At 42.1% G+C, this 22,698-nt stretch overlaps 1 protein-coding gene across 2 annotated transcripts in view; it reads right to left on the bottom strand.

Moving 5' to 3' along the window:
- LOC308583094 (uncharacterized protein) overlaps positions 1 to 22,698 on the bottom strand; it is a 235,781-nt gene that overhangs the window by 37,603 nt on the left and 175,480 nt on the right. For both annotated transcript variants that reach the window (XR_014006050.1, XM_081186767.1), the window contains one exon: positions 1,719 to 1,810. Coding sequence is in view for 1 of the 2 variants with exons in the window: in XM_081186767.1 (XP_081042893.1) it covers positions 1,719 to 1,810 (92 nt within the window). In the remaining variant the exon portion in view is untranslated. The remainder of the gene's footprint in view (positions 1 to 1,718; positions 1,811 to 22,698) is intronic.

The raw sequence follows: 22,698 nt of genomic DNA, 5'->3' as shown, positions 1-22,698 counted from the left end.
ATCCCTCGTGAATTCCTAGTGAGTATTACATCAGAGTAGGCGTGCATATAATTGTGCTGCTAAAGAGAGAAGAAAATTGCTAGGGGAAGCTGATGAGCTTATGTTCCTAGTTTATTTAAAGCTTCGAGGTCTTTCCCCCTCCTTGAACTGTTTAATGATGCTCATTCTGACAGGACTACCACCCTAAAGGGAAACAGGGCGAGAGTTTTCTTAAGATGGAAGAAAAATAAACTCCTGTTTTAATCTCGGGAAATTAATAAAGTAGAAACAGCCCCTGACCTTTCTAGGTCTCTCTTAATTCAAAGCAGTATGAGGTGCCTTCCCAGCTGCCTGCAGCTCCTGGAAAAGAGCGAAAGGCCCTCCCATCCTCTCAGCTTCTCTTTTTATGGTCTGCTCCCCCAGTCAAGCCTCAGCTATCAGTTTGATCGTTCAATAACTTTAGCTACTTTACAGCTGCTTTCTTTCCCCCCAGGTGTTTGAGAGACAGACAAAAGGGTTCTACATGTAACCCCAGCAAAGTTTTAGCCACTGTATTAACTCATTATTTCAGAGTTCAAGTATAAAACTACAACCTAGTTATGCAGCGCTTCTTTCAGAGGCATACCTAGGCTCCCTTGCACCCTTGGCCAAGAGCTGTATCTGTGCCCCCTTCCGCTCTTGGCAATCACGGGCTCTCTCCCTCTTTCTTCATGATTTTTGTGGTCCCCTGTGCCTGTGCCCTTGGCCAAGCCCCTAGGTATGCCCCCTGGCTTCTTTCATTTTTAGGGGACATGCGGCCCGAGTCTAAACATAAGCCCCTAGTATGTATCCTTTGGACTGCGACCTTATTCCTGTTATCAGCAACAATTTGAATCTAAGAGCACCGGCTCATATACTGTACATCTTGTCAGAAGAATTCAATGGGACTTAGTCCTGGGTAAATATGTCTAGGACAGAACGTGTTTTGAGTTTAAAAGAAGAATAAATGGGGTCTAGTCTAGGGGTCTAAATGTCTAGGAGAGAACATCGTGTTAACATATTTTGAGGGGAAAATCTACCTTTGTTCGAATATTTCCAGAGTAGATCACTTTTATGGGAGTATCTTAGTGGGCACCAGAAAACAGGAGTAGCAGAGTTTGAGAAATTAATTACAAAGAATGGCAGACATATACCCTCAAAGATCTCTACACTATTCATGAAATATGGCTCTGAATCATTTAAAGAATACATCATTAAATAGGCCAAGGATATCGGTTTAGTCCAATGAGTGTCCGAGAAGTCGTCATTGTTTTCCCCTCTTCAAACCCCTCCTGGTGCTAGGAGATAGAGGAGCAGGGGATGGTGGGGATTCAACTGGCCTGTCCCTCACCTGAACAGCCTCTTCCTCCGCTGTATCCTACACACCCAACCCCATCTCTGATGGCTCTGACCATTCCTCTTATGCCCTGCCTTGACTCCTGCCTCACAGGATTTGGTGTCAATTCTCTTGGGTCAGCCCCCTGACCTATTGCCTCTCCCACATTCTCGTCAGAGCTTTGTCAGTCCCTGACACATGCCCAGAAATGATGTCACATCACCACCATCATGTAATGAGACATTGGTACTTTTGCTACCACAATCATACCAATATTTTCCCAACAACCCACAGTAAATAATGCTTGCTTACATCTCAATTTTTTTTAAAAAAAATGAGCTCCTCCAGTAAGTTCTTTTTCAATATAATTTAAAACAAAACATACCTTGCATAAATTAGTTCACCCTTCTTCTTGTTAAGATACTGACGATTACTTCCTTGGGATGATTTCTGGCATTCAGTACTACTAAAATAAATCTGTTTAGAGAGAGAGAAAAAGAGTTGGAAGGAATTTAACTGTCAGAAAAGTACACCTTAAAATGTTGTAGGTAAAGCTTCTTCTCGTTATTATTTTAATCTGAGCAGACGAAAGCACAGTCTGCACAGATTCAATTGTAAATTCAAAGCAGACTTCAAGATGTAAACAGATTCAAAGAGAAAACTGTTTAGAATGGCCTAACGGGCCAAAGGTGACTGAGGCTAAACTCAGAGATTGAAAACAACTAAACCAAAGAGGAAGTACGTATGAGAATGCGGCTGCCCCCCAATTTAATTACATCACAATTTAATTACTTTACCCAATTGATAAAACAAAGTTTGCTCTATTTGGATAGTAATACATCCTGTTGATTCAGCAAAAGCTTCCTTCATAGGTAAATAAACAGATGCAGAGGCTTATCTGTCCGGTGGTCTATAAGCCTAAACAAATACAGTGTTTCCTTCTAAAACTGAAGGGCACTAAAAAATCCAGGACTGTCATGATTTTATCTCACTACTAATGTTTTGCAGTGCAATCCTAGACTGTCTTTCTTTCTTTCTTTCTTTCTTTCTTTCTTTCTTTCTTTCTTTCTTTCTTTCTTATCCACCTAATCAGGTTCTGTGGACAGTTTCCATAAACAGTGAAATGAAAAATACCATTTACCAAAAATGCTACTAAACAAAGATAAACAAGCCAAAACAGTGGCAAGCCCAACTTAGATTTGCCATTTAATTCAATGGAGTTTGCTTCAAAGTAAGTGGGTACAGGATTGCAGCCTTAATTATGTTAATTACAGTACCATAATGTTCAGTGGATTGCACCTTAGATCTATGTACTCGATGCCACCCTATCTGGAAAGGGTTTGGGCTTGTGCTTCGCATCAGGATAGCTACTCATGGAGCAGATTATTCAAAATCTGTTTACTGGCAGAGAGGAGAATGCCTTTCATCTCCTCTAACAGGATGGTGTAGAGGATCACTGCTGTCAAGAAGTCATGATGAACTTACTGGATTACAGGTCTGACTCAGCGTGGAGCTTCCTATTGTCCCATGTAGAGGTCACATTCTGTAGTTTGTGGTTTGATTTTTGTGGACTGCATATGCTTCACATATGAGGGAACATCAGGGTTGCGAGATATCTTGGACATTGGCCAAGAAAGGCAGCTTTGGATTTTTTCCCTAGGAAATCTACCCATCCTTGGCATATACTCCCACCCACCAAAATGTGATTTTAAAACATGTAAATTTGATTTAAGAGTCCTTGTTAGATATAGCCTAGCTGTCTAGCTAAGTTCAATGAACATAGGTTAGAGTATCTTTGTTTACTTTATAGGTCAGAATATCTTTGTTCAGGTACAGAGTGTGATCTCAGCATTTTAAAGGCATGGATCTAGGGATAGGCATTTGTTGGGGGGTTATATTACAATGAAGACTGTTTCTCCACTGTAGGGATATTGCGGAGTGGGCAGTGAGGTCCGGAGGGAGCACACTCCCCACCAGCAGGGAGCCACAGTCTGCCTGCACGCGTGACCTTGGGGTGCAGGGCAAACTCCCCCTCAGACAAGCCACGGCTGTCGGAACATCGTCCCCTCTGTCTAACCTTTTGCGGTCTCAGTAGTCGGCGGTGTCCTGTCTGTAACCTTTGTCTCTGAGACCTTTTGTCTCCTTCGTCATACACTGTGCAAGGGGAAAATGACGCTGTGGAACAGGTGCCAAAATAACTTTGCACCACCCCATGATCTCGGGACGGAAGATGTGTAAAGGTCACAGCCCAAAATGTATCTGCCTAGCTTGCATATTTGTCTCAATAAAAGGAGGCTCCACAGGACTGGCAGCAGCTTGCTTCAGCCCACCTGTGCGAAGCTCACATGATGATCAACCCCAGTCTTGGGCCTTCCTTCACTCCGCTACAACCGCTCCCTACTGTTACCGCCTCATGAACTACTGTTATGATGATGACCCTCAATTAAAACTTCTTTCCAAGGTTTAGCATGGGAAATAAATGTGAAAGTTTTGAAAACGGTGAATTTTTGTGGAATTTTTATTGGAAATACAGAGAAGGACGTGGCTGGTCTGATTTTACGAGATTATGTTAAAGGAAAATGGAAATATCTGGCACCTTGCACTTAGCACTTTCAAAAAACATTCCAAAAGAGCACACATTTGAAGTCAGGGTGGAAAAACAATTCAAAGTTTCCTTTTGTATAACCCTTCCTAAAATAAAATAAACACCCGGGCTTTCCTTGCAAATTCTGTGCATCAATATAAGTGCCCTTTTTGTCTGTTCTTTTACTGTGAGCACAGTATGTGCTGGAGACCGGGTAGTATAAGGGGAAGAAGTTCTGAACAAGATGTTCACTCTCAGTATGTTAGAAAAAGTGACAGAGAATATGATATATTTGCTTTGCTGTGTGTCCCCTTCCACTGCCACCCCTTGGTTTGGGGTGATGACAGCTGTGAAATTATGGGTTTAATCTTTGTCAAAGTGGGTTGCATTTTTGGACTAACCACATTTACTTGGGAGTAAGCCTCATGGATTTTAGACAGCATTTCAGAAGCAGATATATTCACAACAGAGCATTCACCCATTTTGCTAGACATCTAAAGGGATGGCAAAATGATTATGAACATATGAGGGTGCCTTCATCATGAGTCATAGGACTGGTCTGTCTGGCTCAGAATCCTTTACTATGACTTAGAGATGGGAGACAAATTCAATTCACTTTGCATTTAAAGCCATGTTTATCAAATTTGCGTGGTCTGAAACAACCATCTTTCAAAATGTGCACTAATCTGAATTTTGCACTGCAGTTCTCCAACTAAACAGAGGTTACAAAAAGGTCTATATTAGGGGGGAAATGTGTATAGAAATGAACATATCAGTGGAAATAACATGCCATAATGTATTCTAATAGGAGAAATTGCAAAATTTTATACCTTAGCCAAAATTGTGGACAAAAATGTGTTTATTTGGAGAAATTTGTATTAAAATTCTGATGAATTCCCAAGTGGATTTTTTAAAAAAATGACATTAGCATATTGCTGCAGAAACCTGTAGAACTGAATTTAAGACTGGAAAATGAGAAACGAATAGAACCAAAATTGTCAGATTCTTCCCTGCTCCACCTGGCATTGCTTCCCCAGGGTTTGGAGATTTCCCCTAGTTCTGTTTACTTAGGTCCCATCCTGAAAATGTCAGCATTTCAGTTTTCAATATGCATTCTCTTGCATGCAAACATTTAGCAGCAGCAGCAGCATAAACCGCTTTGAGGGTTGTTGTTTTTTACAGCCAAGTGGTTAACAAATTTTACGAAATGAATAATAATAATAAAAAAATATTGTTGTTACATGTATTACCTGCCCTTCACTAGCAGCTCAAAGGGCAGATTACAGCAGTTTAAAATTCTGAATTAACAATAGCTGAAACAGATTACAGTCACAAGAATAGGGTGGATCCTGAAAACACATATCTCAGGTGTCATAGGCCAGGACAAGTGTCAGTCCACTGAGCCACAGTCACTCATTTGTTTGGTACTATGAAAAGGGGATTTACATTGGCTGCTCTTTTTTATGGGAAACCGGGGGGGGGGGGGAGAGACTTGGACACAGAAATTTGGTGGTGCTTCCATATTTATTTATTAAATAATCTGCACACATGTATCCACATGATGGCTAGAGACAGAGAGCTGCCATTGTTCAAAACAAAAATGCTGGTTTGGGAGGCAGGGAATTAGAATATGAGTTTGGATAGCAAGGAAATGGTTTGAGCAGGCCGGATAACATTTACAGCGTCACGGAGACAGCTAAGCCATACTCAGAGTAGAGCCATTGAAATCACGAAACTTGACTCCTTTGGTTTCATGGCTAACATTGGATATAGCCCTCAAAATGTACAGTGTCCGTGTTGGTTTACTGATATAAGCCAAGTCGTACTTCATATGATATTGCTGAATATTGGACCCCTCCCATCCACAGAACGTTGCTCTATTATGTATTCAAAGCATTTGAAGCTGTCAGAAACTGAAGCAATAACTACATGGGAATTCCACAAGCCAGACAAAACAAAGAGAGCAGGAAGCATTCCCCCAAACAGTGTGGCAGGGTCAGAAGTACAATATTCAGTACAATAATATGTTTTGCAAATTACCTTCTCCAGGTGGCTTTTGCTAACAACTATCTTTCTATTCAGTGTGTCTGAGCTGGCTGTGTGAACCTCCAAGGGGACCCCAGTGGCATAGTGCCATTTAGAGGGCCTTGTGGAACAAGCCCAGTGGCATCAAAGGAAGCAGCTTATTGCAAGAATTTTACGGAGCCAGGCACCCCACCCTCCCTGTAGAGTTCAGTGAGGCACTTTCCCCTCTGAGGAATATTATTCGAAAACATTTTTGTCTGGGTTAAATCATACAGAATATATGTTGGATAGTTAGACAATGGCATCTTTACACTGTAGGAGGATATCCAACAAACCCAGAAAAATGTTGCCTAGAATGGGGTGGGGGTGGGGTTTAACTATTCTGAATGTTTTCATAATCAGGTCTATGTGGAACTCAAGGCTAGTTTATAGTTAAACCCTCATGCTTCCCTGGAGATAGGTAGATAGATGATAGATAGATAGATAGATAGATGATAGATAGATAGATGATAGATAGATAGATAGATGATAGATAGATGATAGATAGATGATAGATAGATAGATGATAGATAGATAGATAGATGATAGATAGATAGATGATAGATAGATAGATAATGTATAGTTATTGTCCCTGTTTTTGCCCTAGGTTCTCCCTCTGATATTCAAACACGAGAACAAAGGAATTCTATTCAGGCATTTTAAACCCATCCCACCCCCCCACACACAATTAGAAGTACAAGAGGAATGAGGATAAATGGGCCAACGTGTCAGATACGGTTTCTCATTTTCTCAATTTCTAAGTTAAGTTCTCCACATTTCTGCATCATTCTTTTTTCTTTTTTCTTTTTTCAAAGTCCTCATAAAAATTCACCAGCATTTTAATGCCTCTTCTCCCATTCTTACTCCCAGCCTGCTCACAGGTCCTTATAATATAAGTGGAAACAGTTGGTCCTGGCGAGTATTAACCGCTTTCAATTTTAACCTAAGGATTGTCATTTGTCCAGTTTTAACTTTAACTTTAATTTATTTGAATTAATTTTGGGGTGCATTTTAATCGATTGATTGTTTTATGCATGTTGTATTATTTATAAGATGTTAGATGCTCTGAGCCCGGCTCCGGCCGGGGTACAAATAAAAATTTATTATTATTATTATTACACTCCTCTGTGAGTTGCTCTACCCAGCTGGTGCCTTCCACCATTCCTCTATGTCCAGCCAGTCTGTGATATGCAATTGAGTAAAATATGGATACAATGGAGACACACACACACACACACACTTATATACACATCACCAGTTATGAAGTGCCTCTTAGAAGGGGCTTGTGATATGCCTCTTGGATGGAGCTTTCAAGTAGTGCTTCAACTATTTGGCAAATGTGCAGTCTTTGATCAAGGGGAGAGTGGAGTCCAACCTATTCAAATCTCAGAATACTTCTCTCCAGCTGCACGGAAATCTAATTTGAATGCATTGTAGTGTGATTCTGTGTCAGGTTTTTAGCCAACGTTTAGATTCCCCTTAATATTTTCCTCCTGGACTTTTAATACTTAGAGCTGAAGATCTAAACCGAACAGGAGGAAACAAAACGAAAGCCTTTCATCCTTCCGCTATTTTCTCTTCTGTTTCAAGTTACCCAAATAATGAAATGGTCACAACCTTTGCCTTCATTTTCCTCATGCTACTTTTGCGAGCTGGCTTTGCTTTACTGCAAAACTTGACCGCTTCAGAAACCAGTAAAACATGAGAGGAAGAGATTAGTATAACCAAGAGAAGGACAGTGTAATCCTAGGCACGTTTACTCAGAAGTAAGTCTTCCTGTGTGCCACGGGATTTATTTCCATGTAAGTGTGCATCAGATTGCAGCCTAATAGTGCAATTGTGTGTATATTTATTTGGGTATATCGTTGTGTTCAGTGGGGATTACTCCAAGGCAACTTTTAGGACTCCAGCATAAACCTTATGCCCTTTACTTGGGATTAAATTCCAGTGAATCATAGAATTGTAGAGCTGGAATGTACCCTGAGGTCATCTAGCCAAACCCCCTGAAATGCAGGGATCTCAACTGAAGCATCCATGACAGATGGCCATCCAACCTCTGCTTAAAAACATCCAAGGAAGGAGAGTCCACCATCTTGCGAGAGAGGCTGTTCATCTGTCAAACAGCTCTTATCACCAGAAAGTTCTTACTGATGTCGGAATCTCCTTTCTGGTAACTTGCATCCATTGGTTCATGTTCTACCCTCAGGAGCAAGAGAAAACAAGCTTGCTCCATCTTCCATGTGACAGCCCTTTAGATATTTGAAGATGGCTATCATATTGCATCTCAGTCTCCTCTTATCCAGGCTAAGCATTCCCAACTTCATCAACTGTTCCTCCAAAGGCTTGGTTTTCATAACATTTCTCATCTTGGTCACCCTCCTCTGCGCAGGTTCCAGCTTGTCAATATCCTTGCATGCCAAGGACCTGTGACCCCACTCATCCCCAATATAATAAAATAACCAAACAGTACAATGAGTGTATTGAATGGATCCAATAGGTCACAACTCTGTTGATTAGAGATGTGAAGGTTTTGGCTTAGGCATTTTAGCTCCAGCCCATCTGTTTGAAGTGTATTCTAGGGTCAACCCAACCTGGCAGGAGGGGGTCCTATGACTTACAAACTGTCTCTGGAGTGCTATGCCCCTAGCCCCTGCCTGGGCATCCGGACAGAAGCAACTCCTCAAGGATCCTCTTAACAGGATAGCCTTTCCCATGGAAGGGCAGGCAGAGGCAACAACCTCCCTGCCATCCAAGGCAAAGGCTTACCCCAGTGCCTACCACCACTTGAGCCAATAGGGCTCACCACATAAACCAAAATCACCACAGAAAGCAGGTATAAAATATCAAAGCAGAGAGTCGCGAGAGACATCCAGAATGCATTCCAAACATTTGAATTATAACAAGACTAATAAAATAAAAACACAATTGACATGGATATCCCTTATTTTCCAAGGGGACAAGCTGCATTTCCTGCCCTTCGTTTGTTATCCACAGCCATTTATAAGCTGAGTTTGTGTGGTTATGTTCTGCATTATTAACATAAACAATAAAATAATACCAAGCAGAAATAAATTTATCATTGCTTTTTGACCTCTAGAGGTTCTCAGGTTATATGTATCAATAAGAAATAACTGCTCCAGCTAGATCCCTCCAAAATGGAGCTGCTGTGGCTTTGGTCACAGTTAGCATATGGATAATCAACTCCTTACAGTGTGATCCTTTACCATTCTCTTAAAATACATTTAGAAGAACTGGTTATTGGCAGCTTTGTTAAAAAGCAAGTCCACCCCAATGAAGAGAACACCTTGAAAAGCATTGGGGTTTGATTTATTAATAAATCCCTTTAGCCTCTATTGATTCTACTCCTTTTGAATTCCCATCAACAGGTTACTATCTCTTGTCATATGTCAACCACAACTGATCATTAGAATTAATATATATGCAATCCAGATACTGTTCTCGTGGTTAAATGTTCTAAAGATTTTGGAAACACTATTTTATTCAACAAATAATTTTTTTGCATCATTTCTATTATTTCACTAACATTAATAATGGCAACAGGACTTAACACAGTAGTTTAGGGATGTTTATAGTTTGTGGGAGCCAAGGATTCATTTTTAGGCTCCGAGTTGCAATTTGAAAATGGAATTTGCCCTACTATATAAATGAATTACTGCTAAATACACCACCAAAGAGAAACTGTGGGATCACATCCACACCATACATTTAAGGGACATATAAAGCACATGACTTCCCCCAAAGGGTCCTAGGAACTATAGTCAGCCCCTCACAGCAGCCACCTTGGGCTCACTGAGAAAAGATGGGATCTAAGTGTTTTAAATAAATATTAGCACTCTTGTGACTTAAGGATACTTTAAACTGAAACCGTGAAAATAGTATAATAACCTAAGTTGAAATAGGTTTTTCATTACCGTTCTACAGAAATACCATACAAAGTAGCATAGACTGCCACGATAATTCTATGGTAGATTTCCCACTCTCAGGTTGTATCATCATAGTGCAAAACTGTCTATGTGAACTGAACAACGAATTTCCTCACCCTCAACACTTACCTGGGAAAACATTGCATTGTGTTTCCAACAAAGATTTTTGCTTCCAGTTGGCAGGCAGGTTATCATCAAGAGAATGTTGAGTCCCACAGTGGAAATGACAAAATAAAAAAATTCCTTCCAGTAGCACCTTAAAGACCAACTAAGTTAGTTCTTGGTATGAGCTTTCGTGTGCATGCACACCTCTTCAGATACCTGAAGAAGTATCTGAAGAAGTGTGCATGGTATCTGAAGAAGTGTGCATGCACACGAAAGCTCATACCAAGAACTAACTTAGTTGGTCTTTAAGGTGCTACTGGAAGGAATTTTTTTATTTTGACTATGGCAGACCAACACGGCTACCTATCTGTAAGTGGAAATGAGATTTAGACTGGCTTTGAGAAATGGTTCTATTTTGGGATGGTTCTATTGAGTGGATATTTTGCATCTAATTCATGGGTGTTAGGGACAATCTAGAAATTCCAATAATGTCCCACAATCCACAGTTATGTTTTCTGTATTTGGCTTAACTATACCTAACAAAGTGTCACCAGATGCTGTCATGCTGGCAGGGTACGGAATGAGGAAAAGATTAATTGTTGATTGTGTCCTCTAATAATTTGTGTATGACTTGAGATTATGGCTTTGTTGACACCAACACGAGGTACTTCATTTCCTCAATGTCTCTTTGCACTCAACTACTTCCACTTCTCATAAGCAAACAGCAGAATGAAGGTTTATTTCACACATGGATATACACACCTTCCCTATAAAATATAGCGGCCTACATTATTACCGTGATGAGTTTGCATCCATTGTTGGTGCCAAGCATTTTTCTTCTGGCAATTTCTGTGTTCCAAAATCTAAAACATGTCTTTGAGTAATTTTTAAAAAATTTAAAATTTCACTCTGGGTCACTGGCTCTAATGTGAAGAAATCAGGCAAGTGTGTTTGAAGCTCATAGCAGTAACCCCAACTTGAAAGGAAAAGCTAAAAGCATTTCATCTCCCTGAGCTGAAACATGTTTGTTGAAATTGGCCAGCCTTTGGGGGAAAGTTGTATTCGTATCCAAAATAAAGAGAGGGAGTAAATTAGGCTGAAACATGTTGTTTAGGATAACACTCAGTTTTATTAAAAGCTGTGCACAGTTATCCAGGCTTCAGCTTTTGCGTTAGATCAGGAATGGTAAATGTGGTGCCCTCAAGATGTTGCTGGACTGTGACTCCTATCATCCTTGACCATTGCTCATGCTGACTGGGGTCTGACAACATCTGGAAAGTACCACATTGGGTGTTTGATACCCTGGAGTGAAAAAGATTGCCTATTAATGAAATGACACCTCAAGTTAGAGGACTGAAATTTTGGCTTCCTTGTTTGAGGTCATGTCTTGCATACGGACCATGGAACTGGAATTTTTCAACTTTTCCTCATTTTCACTTCAGCTAAGAAATAGACTTCCCCTTGCTCTCCATACTCTGTTCTCATAAACAAAAGAAAGCAGCCAGGGGCAGCAACTGATCTCAAATGAAATTCCCATTTATATAATGCTCCTACTTGAGGAGGGGGAGGCAGCTTACTTGAAAAAGTCACAATGCACTTTGCACATTAGGAGACAGATGAATCTGAACCAAGAGCAATTCAAGATGTCTTCAATAAAAATGGTTTAGTGCAGCAACATCATCAAAACCCTTGTTTAGCAGTAGCAAAAGGTCGCAGCAGTCCATCGCTTCAATTTTTTAATAAAGCTTCATTCCCCTCATCAACATGTGTTCAGTCCTGCATTGACTTCATGTTGGAGTTACCATCTCCCTGAATTGGTTTCATATCACATTTGATATTAAAAGAACCATCTTTTCAAAGAAGCATGTTGGGTTGGACACGATGGCCCTTGTGGTCTCTTCCAACTCTATGATTCTATGATTCTATGTACACGCAGTTATCCCTTTCCTAGGATTTTATACACATGCCTAAGTGAATACAGTGGTTTGAGAGTGGAAGGTATAAATTTTCCTGGCATTTTCCATGAAGAATGTAGGAAAAACTCATACACTTTTCTATCCATGAGGGGTTTTCTGGCCATTAAGGAGTGGGTGGAGTGGTTGAGAAGTCAGCTTTCTGTAGCAAAGATTATATTCGGTCTTGTTTTAATGTCACAATTTCCAAGATTCCATTGCTTTGTCGACATGGGGATATTTCTGCAATGCTTCTGGAGCTATTTTAGAAATGTTGTAAATTCTTCATGCAGTATTCACCAGTGAATGACCTGTATGTCAGATAACTGGCAAAAGTGAATTGCGTGGCCTCAAGCTGCAAGCTCAAAATTCTAATCTGGTTTTGCCGTGGGTGGAATGAAAGCATTTTATCTTTTACACCATGCTAATGAGGGCTAACGAGGGCTGTGAGTAACGGGAGTGCTTATTGCCAATATCCTGCGGGTTATGTAGCAAGTGCTGAGAACAAAACTCAGCATCTACTGAAAGCAAATGGCTTGAAGGAAGAGCAGCAGAGCATGCGGTGGCAGTGAAGCATGTCCACACTACCAATCCAATAAGATTACAACAGCTGTTGGCCACAGCCTCTTAATTAAAGAAATACATCATAATGCTTACTTGCGGGGAGCTTGCCAGAATTGTTCCAGATAGCCCCTTCTGTTAAACTAATCCAAAACTATTTGAATCTGGCTAGATATTTTGGACTGTGAAATATATTTTATAAGAGACCAGAAGTGAATGTAAAGCACAGATATTCAAACAGTTTCTGATCCTTCTGTAAACTCCTGAAGGGCTAGATAAAGTAGAGACTTTATCATTTGGATCTCTAGTGAGTCTCTCGCCACACAAGCTGTCTCTACAAAACATATCAACTCCCATAGGATTTCTGTTTATATAGGGCACCATTGGATCCAACTAGAGGCACTGATCTGCATGCATAAATTGCCATTTACAAATCACAGGCAGAGATTTGATCCTCTAACTCAAGAGCTATTCCATCCTAAACATTACATATATATCTTTCCCTTCCCCAAAACATCTCTCTCTCTCTCTCTCTCTCTCTCTCTCTCTCTCTCTCTCTCTCTCTCTCTCTCTCTCTCTGTGTGTGTGTGTGTCTGTCTGTCTGTCTGTCTGTCTGTCTGTCTATCTATCTATCTGGCTTATTTTGTTGCCTTACACTAAAGTGTCAGGGAAACTTGCAAAACACATAGAATTATCCCAGGCTATCTAACCCCAATGTAAGTTGGAGTCGGCATTTAAAGGCGAATCTACCGGATTTGTACTTTCTGAAACAATAAACAACCCGAAACTTAGCCATCCTATCCAGATTAAGGGAAGACTTTAAGAAGCACCTTAAATGGTGCGGGTTTGATGGATTCTGAATGTCTCTCAGATGCGCATGGAAATTTTGCCCCATAAATATAATTGGACATGGATTCTAGTGTAGCTGGGACAAGTGGGTTGGTGCACTTGTGGAACAGCTTTGGGGGATTCTGAATGACTTCATAGCTTGAAAGAATAAACTAAGGTTACCAGAGCTTTTTCAATGAATCGGGGGACACTTTTCAACTTCAATGGATTTTGTATGGGGACTGATTTGTAAATCTAGGGGCTGTCCCTGGGAAACCAGGACGTCTGGTAACCTTAGAATAAACAGCATCCTCAGATGTTGGTGTAGGCATGCAACCTCTGCCTATATACAGATTGATCCTTACCTGGATCTGTGGCTTTGTTCTGTCTGACCTATATGCCTTGCATTAAGTGAATAAAACTGCAGTGATATTTCCTCGCCACCCTCAACTAGTGCTGCATATATGGCCTTCTTAATAGCCACACTTTTGCCATTCACACGTAGCTCTTATTTACTACCGAGGTAACTGCAGCCTGAGAACTACATTATCTTTCACCTTATTTTTGCCAAGGTTGTTGTAATCAGGAGTCCTGGTATTCTTTGGTTAAAAAAAATGGCTGTTTAAATAATTTTGCAGTCAATAGCATACCTGCGTGGTGAGGTCAAAACTAACAGCTCCCCATTGACTTCAGATATGTCTTATCTCTATTAGGGCTGCTGATGGAACATAATGGGCCTGTTTAATCAGCATAGTACAAGGAACAACTTTTTCCATTGCTTCTGACTTGGCTTTAGAATCTAGGAGAGAAATGATGGCTGACACTTGCTGTTCTAGAATGTTTGTCAGAAGGATTTTTGTGGATTATTTTTAAGCCAGGAAAGGAGAGTTGGCTTATTTTATCCTGTATCATTTGAAGCTTGTGGGCTGTGGAGGAGAAGTGCTTAGTTTGGCAAACATGCTGGCTAGAACGGGCTTTAAGGGGCATGCCCAGGAAATTTATAGTCATGTGAAAATATTCTTGAAATGATGGCACCAAAGGGACTGATTTGATATTACATGGAAATCTTGCAGCACACTAACAGGTCTCTCTAATTTGATTTACTGAAAATTCAATTTTTGCTTAGCTGATTGGGAGTTCTTATGCCAAAACCACCATTTTTGCTACCTTAATCATGGGTGTTGAAATGCATTATTCACAGAGAGGTTAATATGTCATGGAAACAAAATTCAGTGTCTTCTGAGAATGGTTTGGGAATATATTGGAGACAACTAGGCATTACACATAATATAACCTCCCAACTCCAAGCTATGACCTGTGGTACCACTCTATCTTTAATCATAGAGATGACCTTAAAACCCATCAAGTCAGATCTCCTGCCACCATAGAAACTGACCATTAAAGCATCCCTGAGAGTTGGCCATCCAGCCTCTGCTTAAAAATCTCTAATGGAGGAGAGTCTGCTATCTTCCAAGGCAGTCTGCTCCACTATTAAACAGCTCATACCACCAGGAAATTCATTCAGTGTTTAGTCTAATTTTTTTTGGTCTTGTAATTCGAATCTATTGGTTCAGGTCCGACCCTCTAGAGTAACAGAAATCACCTTTGCTCCCTCATTGAAATGACATATCTTCAAATTGTTGAATAGGGTTATTGTATTGCCTGCTAACTGTCTTTTCCCAAGGAAAGATATACCCAGCTGAGGGCTTTGTAGTCCCAGTGTTACAAAGACCTGATAACAACAGAGTTTGGGGTATATCTTTTGTTGTTAGTGAAGTCAAAGGAGGTCAAGAACTTACATACACTTAATGGGCATTTCTGACACTACTATCAACTGACTTGGTAAACCGGTTGTATGAATCAGGCTTTTTAGAGGCAGCAATTGTATGGCTACACTTGTATCTGGACAAAATTAGCCTCTCAAATAACAGAGGCTCTCTCCATTTATTCTCTAAGAAGCAGTTCAAAGCTGTCCATAAGTAAGGTAAATGTAAAACTTGGAAGTCATTGAAAAGTGAATTAAAGCTGTGTACACATTACTGTTTACGCTGGCTCCAGTGTGCTCCTACCACTGGCTTTTGAATCTGTGTACAAATGATGTTGCCACGATGCAAAGTTTTGTGTAGTTTCTTGAGAATTGCTGCTGCGTGGTGCGTTTTTCCTCAGACCAGCTTCAATGAAAAGGAATACACAAGCCACATTCACTTCTCAGTTAAATAGAGATATTAACACCTGAGGCAGCCATCACACATAAATTTGAGTTGGAGGGGTGTCAAGGGATGGGGAAACCAAGCAAGTAATATGCACTAGGTGATAACATCCCTGCCCCCCTCTCTGGTGTTTACAGCAAAATCCAAATGTGACTTGGAAGGAAACGGGGCTGATCTTGGGGGGAAAATCTTTGTTCTATTTTGTTAAAGATGAGGAGTGTTGTTAAGATTGTAATTTAAATTGGCTAATAGGTACAACATATTAGGTTTAAATTGGGAATGAGAACTTGTGGAATCAACTTAGGGAAAGGGGAATACAGTTGGGAGGGGAAGGAGGGAGTCCCAGAAAGAAGGTTATGAAAATAAGGGTTTAAAATTGGTCTTTCTTTTTCTTTCTTTTCTTTATCTTCTCTATTTTTTCTATTCTGTTTTTATTGGAAATTTTAATAAATATGATTATAAAAAAAAAACAAATGTGACTTGAAATGCGGGGGGGGGGGGCAAACTACCATGCTCTGTTTTAAGCTGCTAATGTGTATGTTGCTTGTGTGAGCTGAGAAGTATAAGAGCCAGAGGACATGATCCAGAGAATTTCACGGGCTTTGCACCTTCTAAAGAGATTTTTTTGTGAGGAACTGACCAAAAGGAGTGTTGAAAAGGAGTTGGCCTAGGCAGAACTGGGGAGTGAGGCTGGATGAAACAAGTGACCTAACACATTCCCTTTGGCATCAAAAGTGTTGTCTTAAGTACAGAGTTGTTGGGGCATTTGATCTTCTTTTCCCTTCTTTCTTTTTACAACAAGATACTTTTGTTTCACCACCAAAGTTTCTCTTGCTGTTTTCTTATCTGGGGACGCCTTCACAGGGATAATTGGCAAAACTTGACAGGAAAAAAGCTCTCTGGATTATAACGAACAGAAATGGATAGAGTGCAATTTCAGGAGTGAACTTTGGACAACTTCAGACATCCAGACATGTGGGGACATTCAAACAAGTGAAATAAGGAAATCGCTTCTTTGCATCCTAGGTGAGATGCATTAGCTTCAGTTATGTACACGAAGTGTGCTTCTCTCAAAGTAGGCAAGGTGCTTAGAGTTCTTCCTTCTCACATTACCCAAGAAGTATGAGCTGCTTTTGTTGTTGTTGTTAAACTAAGATGTTGTATGGTCACCCCGGACACTTTTGGGAGGAAGGGTGGGAATAAAAATCTAACACAACCATCCTTGTTTACAGTTTGAAATCGTCTTTAGATAAGCACCATGGCAGCAAAGCAAGCGGAGGAAAATATTTTTCAGCCTGAGGGACACATTCCCTTCTAAACAAACCTCCAGGGACCACATATCAGGGGTGGACAGGGTCAGAAGCAGCAGCAACAAATGTTAATTTTACCTCTAGACAGTAGGCTTGTTTCTACACCCCCACACACTTTATTCTCCATCCAAGAAAGCAAGAAGCATTCTCAGAATTAAAGTACACATTCACACTAGGGACAGGCCCATCCCAGCCATGCGGTGGGTTGAAGCCGCCGCCTCAGCTGGAGGAAGCCCCCGAGGCAGCACCTCCTCTGGTGTACCATCCACTGCACCCCAGCTGGCAGAGAAGTGGCACCAGCATCAGCACCAATTTCTGATGAGATCTTGTTAAATTTTGACCTCATCCAAAATTGGTGGTGGCACGGCAGGCAGCACAGAGCAGCAATTCCTGTTTCACCTCAAGCGGCAAAATGGGACCAGGGACGGACTATGGCGCACTGAGCTAGGCCAAAATCCCCCCCCCCCCGCATCCAGTCCTCATGCCCTGAGGACTCTGACAGGGTCCTAGAGCCTTCTGCCTCCTTCTCAAAGCTGTGCATGTGCTAACTAGGCTTTGGGAAAGAGGCAGGAGGGTTCTATGACCCTGTCAGAGGCCTCGTGCCTTCTTTCTGTAGCCGGGCAAACGCTTACCGGGTGCCCTTTCTGCTTTGCACCCAGTGTGGGGGAACCGGCCACACTGTCCTAAAGCCACCTCTGATGGGATGTGCCAACACTAGCTAGGGATAAACACTCATGGAGGGTGCAATGCTAAGCCAGAAAGGCTGAGGGGAGGTGTGACCTGGGAAGAAAGGGAGTGGCCAGGGACAGGTAAGGTCTGGGGATAGTCCTGAGGTTTATAAGAAAGCTGCATTTGGCCCATGGGCCTAAAGTTCCCCACCTTTTCCAGTAAAGGGAAGGATAAGTTTTTCACCATCATGAGGAATTTCCATAACTCTATATTGCAACTCTAAATAGCTGTAATCCACACTTATCTGTAAGGCCCTTTTTGTAACACAAGCCATAACTCAAAAGAATATGCTTGATAAAACAGAAGCTATAGAACAATTCCCAATATTTTGGATAGATGACAGTTGGCCAGTGCTCCACAACTTTCAGTATTCTTTTTTATTTTTCAATTTAATTTTGCATGTTCAAATTCAGTATTGGTTTTAGAGTTTGTTTTCTGAGAAATGTGATACTGTATGGGTGTTAAATGAATCTGTAGCTCAGAGTTGGCCAGCATGTGGCCTTCCAGATGTTATGGGACTCCCATCAGCCTGTTCAGGGATGATGGGGTTTATTGCACAACATTTGGAGGTCTACAGGTTAACTACCCCTGCTGTAGTTAGTGCAGTGCATCAATCAGAAATAAATCAGGCCATGGACCCTGAAACAAATATGTGCTTAGCAGGTGCTTTCAGTAGCATCTGGATGTGAACAACACATAAGGTGCCAATAGCTGATGTGTTCCTTGGCTTTACACTATCAAAATTATGCGTGGTTAAGCTCTGCATGTTTGCGAGTTTTGTTATTTACTTTTTTTATTTTGGCTCGCAACACTCTGCAACCCTGCGGTGATGTTTGATGGTGTTCCACAAGCTGAAGTCACTCTAGGCATTCGTTCTTCTGTGTGGGGGACCAAACATTGCTCATGACACAGAGTCTTTGCCAGTGAACTTGCCATAAGTGGCACACATGCACCCGAAACCTATCTTAGGGCTCCTTCACACACTATGCAACTGCAAGCAAACATGCATTTTAATGAACAATAATCATTAGCTTCACAAACATGATCATATTGTAATTCCTACAGCAGCCTTGTAAGGTAAGTTTTTATTATTCTCGTTAGATTATCCCAGAACTGGGGATTTTGAAGTTTAAGTGAGAGTGTCTTGCCTATAAGATCGTCTAGTTCATAGCACAGATGCGAACTGAATCAGGTGTTTCCTGATTCAAGTGATTCATAGTTCAGTCTCTGTGCTACACTAGCTGAGCATGCATGCAGCAGAGCAATGCTCAGTGTTTGTCACTAGATGATTCCCACTGCGTCCAAAGCAAGTCATGATTTTCATAAAAGGAATGGCTGGAATAAACGGGGTGCATGGCAGAGCTATGAAACCTTCCACACTGAACATCTTTACTGTGTTTGGGGATAGTTGTCTGGGCTAGGGAGATGCTCAGAAAATGAGAATATAGTCCCCCTGAAGCTTACTAATGATGAACCAAAATGGAAAGTTTTCCAAAACTAATAGGAGTACAGCAGGTGCCATTGGGCAACATATAGTCAGATTCTGGCGCCAAACGAATATAGTTGAATGACCCAAACTTAAAGGTACATTGGAACTTGTGGTGTGCAAGGTTTTAATGTAATGTTTTTACCAAGCCGTTTTGCTGGTTGACTCTGAGGACAGAATTTACTAATTGAATAAACACAATCATATGCTGAATTAAATATTTTCTTTTCAATCCTGAAAGGCCTAATTCAAAGGCCTACTTCAAAGACTGGCCTAAACTAAGATCTGTCAGAACCATGCCTTTGAATGTTATGTAATGAATAGCATCAATAGCATCATTCCTTTCCTAGAAAACCAAAGTCCATATGTTACAAAGAGGAATGGGGATTTTTCTCCCTTGGTTTCCTGAATAAAAATGTATTGATTTATCACTCCCACTATTTATATTCAAGTCACTTTGCCCAGTCTTTTCTATATGGCCATGTTCAGTCAGACGTGACTTTATTCAGAATAAATTCATTTTTATGCTTTTATATAAATAAAAACAAAAAAAAAAACAGCAAAGAGTCTTGTGGCGCTTTAAATGCTCACAAGCTTTATTATGGCATAAGCTAGGGATCACCAAGGTGGCACTTATGGACACCTGTATGAGCATCACTATCTCCTATGGCATCTACAAAAGGTCTCACCCCTCAAAAACTCACATTTCATGAGAAATGTCCTCATCCTGCACAGTTCTTGTTCACACTGCCTCACCATCTCCAACATTGAAAATATCCCCTTAAATATGCCCACACTCACCCTCCCTTCTGTTCTGGAGAGGGGGAAATAGCTTCTCTGGAAGTGACCATAGCAGTGGCTGATACACATATTTTCCTTTTCATTGATGGGAGGCATGGCTGCACCACTTTGTGGTCCCATCTCTCTTTCCCTGGTGGCCCGCTGGAATGTGGAGTTAACCAGGGCTATTGACTGTTTGGCTCCAAAGCGCCCTCTCCGATTGCATGGAGCCCGGACAGCCCCGTGGTTTTCCACAGATCTGAGGGCAATGAAACAATCGTTGAGACGGCTAGAGCACTGGTGGCGGATAACCCATTCTGAATCTGACCGGACACGGCTTAGAGCTCAATGTCGAGCCTACCAAGTGGTGATAGCGACGGCGAAGAAGACTTTCTTCACCGCCTCTATTGCATCTGCGGAAAACAGCAGCAGGAGACTCTTTCAGGTGGTTCGCAATTTAGCGGAACCACCTGCTCCATCAGGGCCCAGTACGGGCCACATGATCTCCTGCAATGACTTTGCAAAGTTTTTTGCGATAAAGTCGCTCAGATTCGAGAAGGGGTAGACTCCACCGTGGGAGCAGGGCCGGGGCGGGAGAGTGCTAGAGTCCTGTCTAGTCAAATTGTGTGGGATTAATTCCAATCTGTTACCCCCGAGGATGTGGACAGGCTGCTTGGACGAGTGAAACCAACTACTTGTCTCCTTGATCCTTGCCCATCCTGGCTTATAAAAGCTAGCCGGGAAGGACTGGACGATGGGCTTCGTGGGGTGGTGAATGTTTCACTCCGTGAGGGAGCCTTCCCAGACCCGCTGAAAGAGGCGGTTATTAAATTGCTTCTTAAAAAACCATCTTTAGATGCGGCCACGATAGCCAACTATCGCCTCAAATCTTCCATTCTTGGGCAAGGTGATTGAGCGAGTGGTTGCTGAACAACTCCAGGCATGCCTGGAAGAAGCGGACCATTTGGATCCCTTCCAGTCGGGATTCAGGCCTCATCATGGGACTGAAACTGCCTTGGTCGCACTGGTTGATGATCTCCGGCGGGCTAGGGACAAAGGTGAGAGCTGTTTCCTAGTTCTGCTGGATCTCTCAGCGGTGTTTGATACCATCAACCATAACATCCTTCTGGACCATTTTGAGGGGCTGGGAGCTGGGGGCAGTGTTATACAGTGGTTCCGCTCCTTCCTCCTGGGCCGTGTTCAGAAAGTGTTGGGGGGGGGATGAGTGTTCAGACCCCTGGGCTCTCACTTGTGGGGTGCCTCAGGGTTCTGTCCTTTCCCCCATGCTTTTCAATATCTACATGAAGCCGCTGGGAGAGATCATCAGGGGGTTTGGGCTGGGGGTTCATCAGTATGCGGATGATACCCAGCTCTACCTCTCTTTCAAATCAGAACCAGTGAAGGCAGTGAAGCTCCTGTGTGAGTGCCTGGAGGCGGTTGGAGGTTGGATGGCGGCTAACAGATTGAGGTTGAATCCTGACAAGACAGAAGTACTGTTTTTGGGGGACAGGAGGCGGGCAGGTGTGGAGGATTCCCTGGTCCTGAATGGGGTAACTGTGCCCCTGAAGGACCAGGTGCGCAGCCTGGGAGTCATTTTGGACTCACAGCTGTCCATGGAGGCACAGGTCAAATCTGTGTCCAGGGCAGCTGTTTACCAGCTCCATCTGGTACGCAGGCTGAGACCCTATCTGCCTGCGGACTGCCTCGCCAGAGTGGTGCATGCTCTGGTTATCTCCCACTTGGATTACTGCAATGCGCTCTACGTGGGGCTACCTTTGAAGGTGACCCGGAAACTATAACTAATCCAGAATGTGGCAGCCAGACTGGTGACTGGGAGCGGCCGCAGAGATCACATAACACTGGTCCTGAAAGAACTACATTGGCTCCCAGTACATTTCCAAGCACAATTCAAAGTGTTGGTGCTGACCTTTAAAGCCCTAAACGGCCTTGGTCCAGTATATCTGAAGGAGCGTCTCCACCCCCATCATTCTACCCGGACACTGAGATCCAGCACCGAGGGCCTTCTGACGGTTCCCTCACTGCGAGAAGCCAAGTTACAGGGAACCAGGCAGAGGGCCTTCTCGGTAGTGGCGCCTTCCCTGTGGAACACCCTCCCACCAGAAGTCAAAGAGAACAACAACTACCAGGCTTTCAGAAGACATTTGGAAGCCGCCCAGAGTGGCTGGGGAAGCCCAGCCAGATGGGCGGGGTATAAATAATAATAGTAATTATTATTATTATTATTATTATTATTATTATTATTATTATTATTATTATTATTATTATTATATTTCAGGTGTGACACCCATTTTGTGTCATGCCACACCCCATGGCTGCCATTTTGTGACTAGTGCTCACGACTTTCTCAAATTTCCAAATGTGCCTGCTGCCCCCCCCCCCCCAAGGTTGGAAACACCTGGCATGATATTTTGTGAACAGTTCATTACATCACATGCATGAAGCGTAATCCCTTTCACATTTCTGGTGTTAATCAAATTGGCAATGCTGAGTTAATTATCAGCTATCACAGTTGTTGTGTGGGATCACTGTGTTCATTTGGCAGGCATTCTAGCTCTAACGCAGGCATCCCCAAACTCCAGATGTTTTGGGACTACAACTCCCACCATCCCTACCTGTGGTCAGGGATGATGGGAACTGTAGTCCCAAAACATCTGGAGGGCTGAGTTTGGGGATGCCTGCTCTAATGGAACTGTCATGATTTGTAATTTTTGCATTTTACTTCCCCCTAGCTTTGCTTGTTACAATCCCCATCCCTCATGTATATACATACGTTTAAATGAGGATTATAGGC

This window comes from Podarcis bocagei, assembly GCF_964188305.1.
Source record: "Podarcis bocagei genome assembly, chromosome: 3".
Taxonomy (NCBI): Eukaryota; Metazoa; Chordata; class Lepidosauria; order Squamata; family Lacertidae; genus Podarcis; species Podarcis bocagei.
This window is presented reverse-complemented; position numbering and strand designations above follow the sequence as displayed.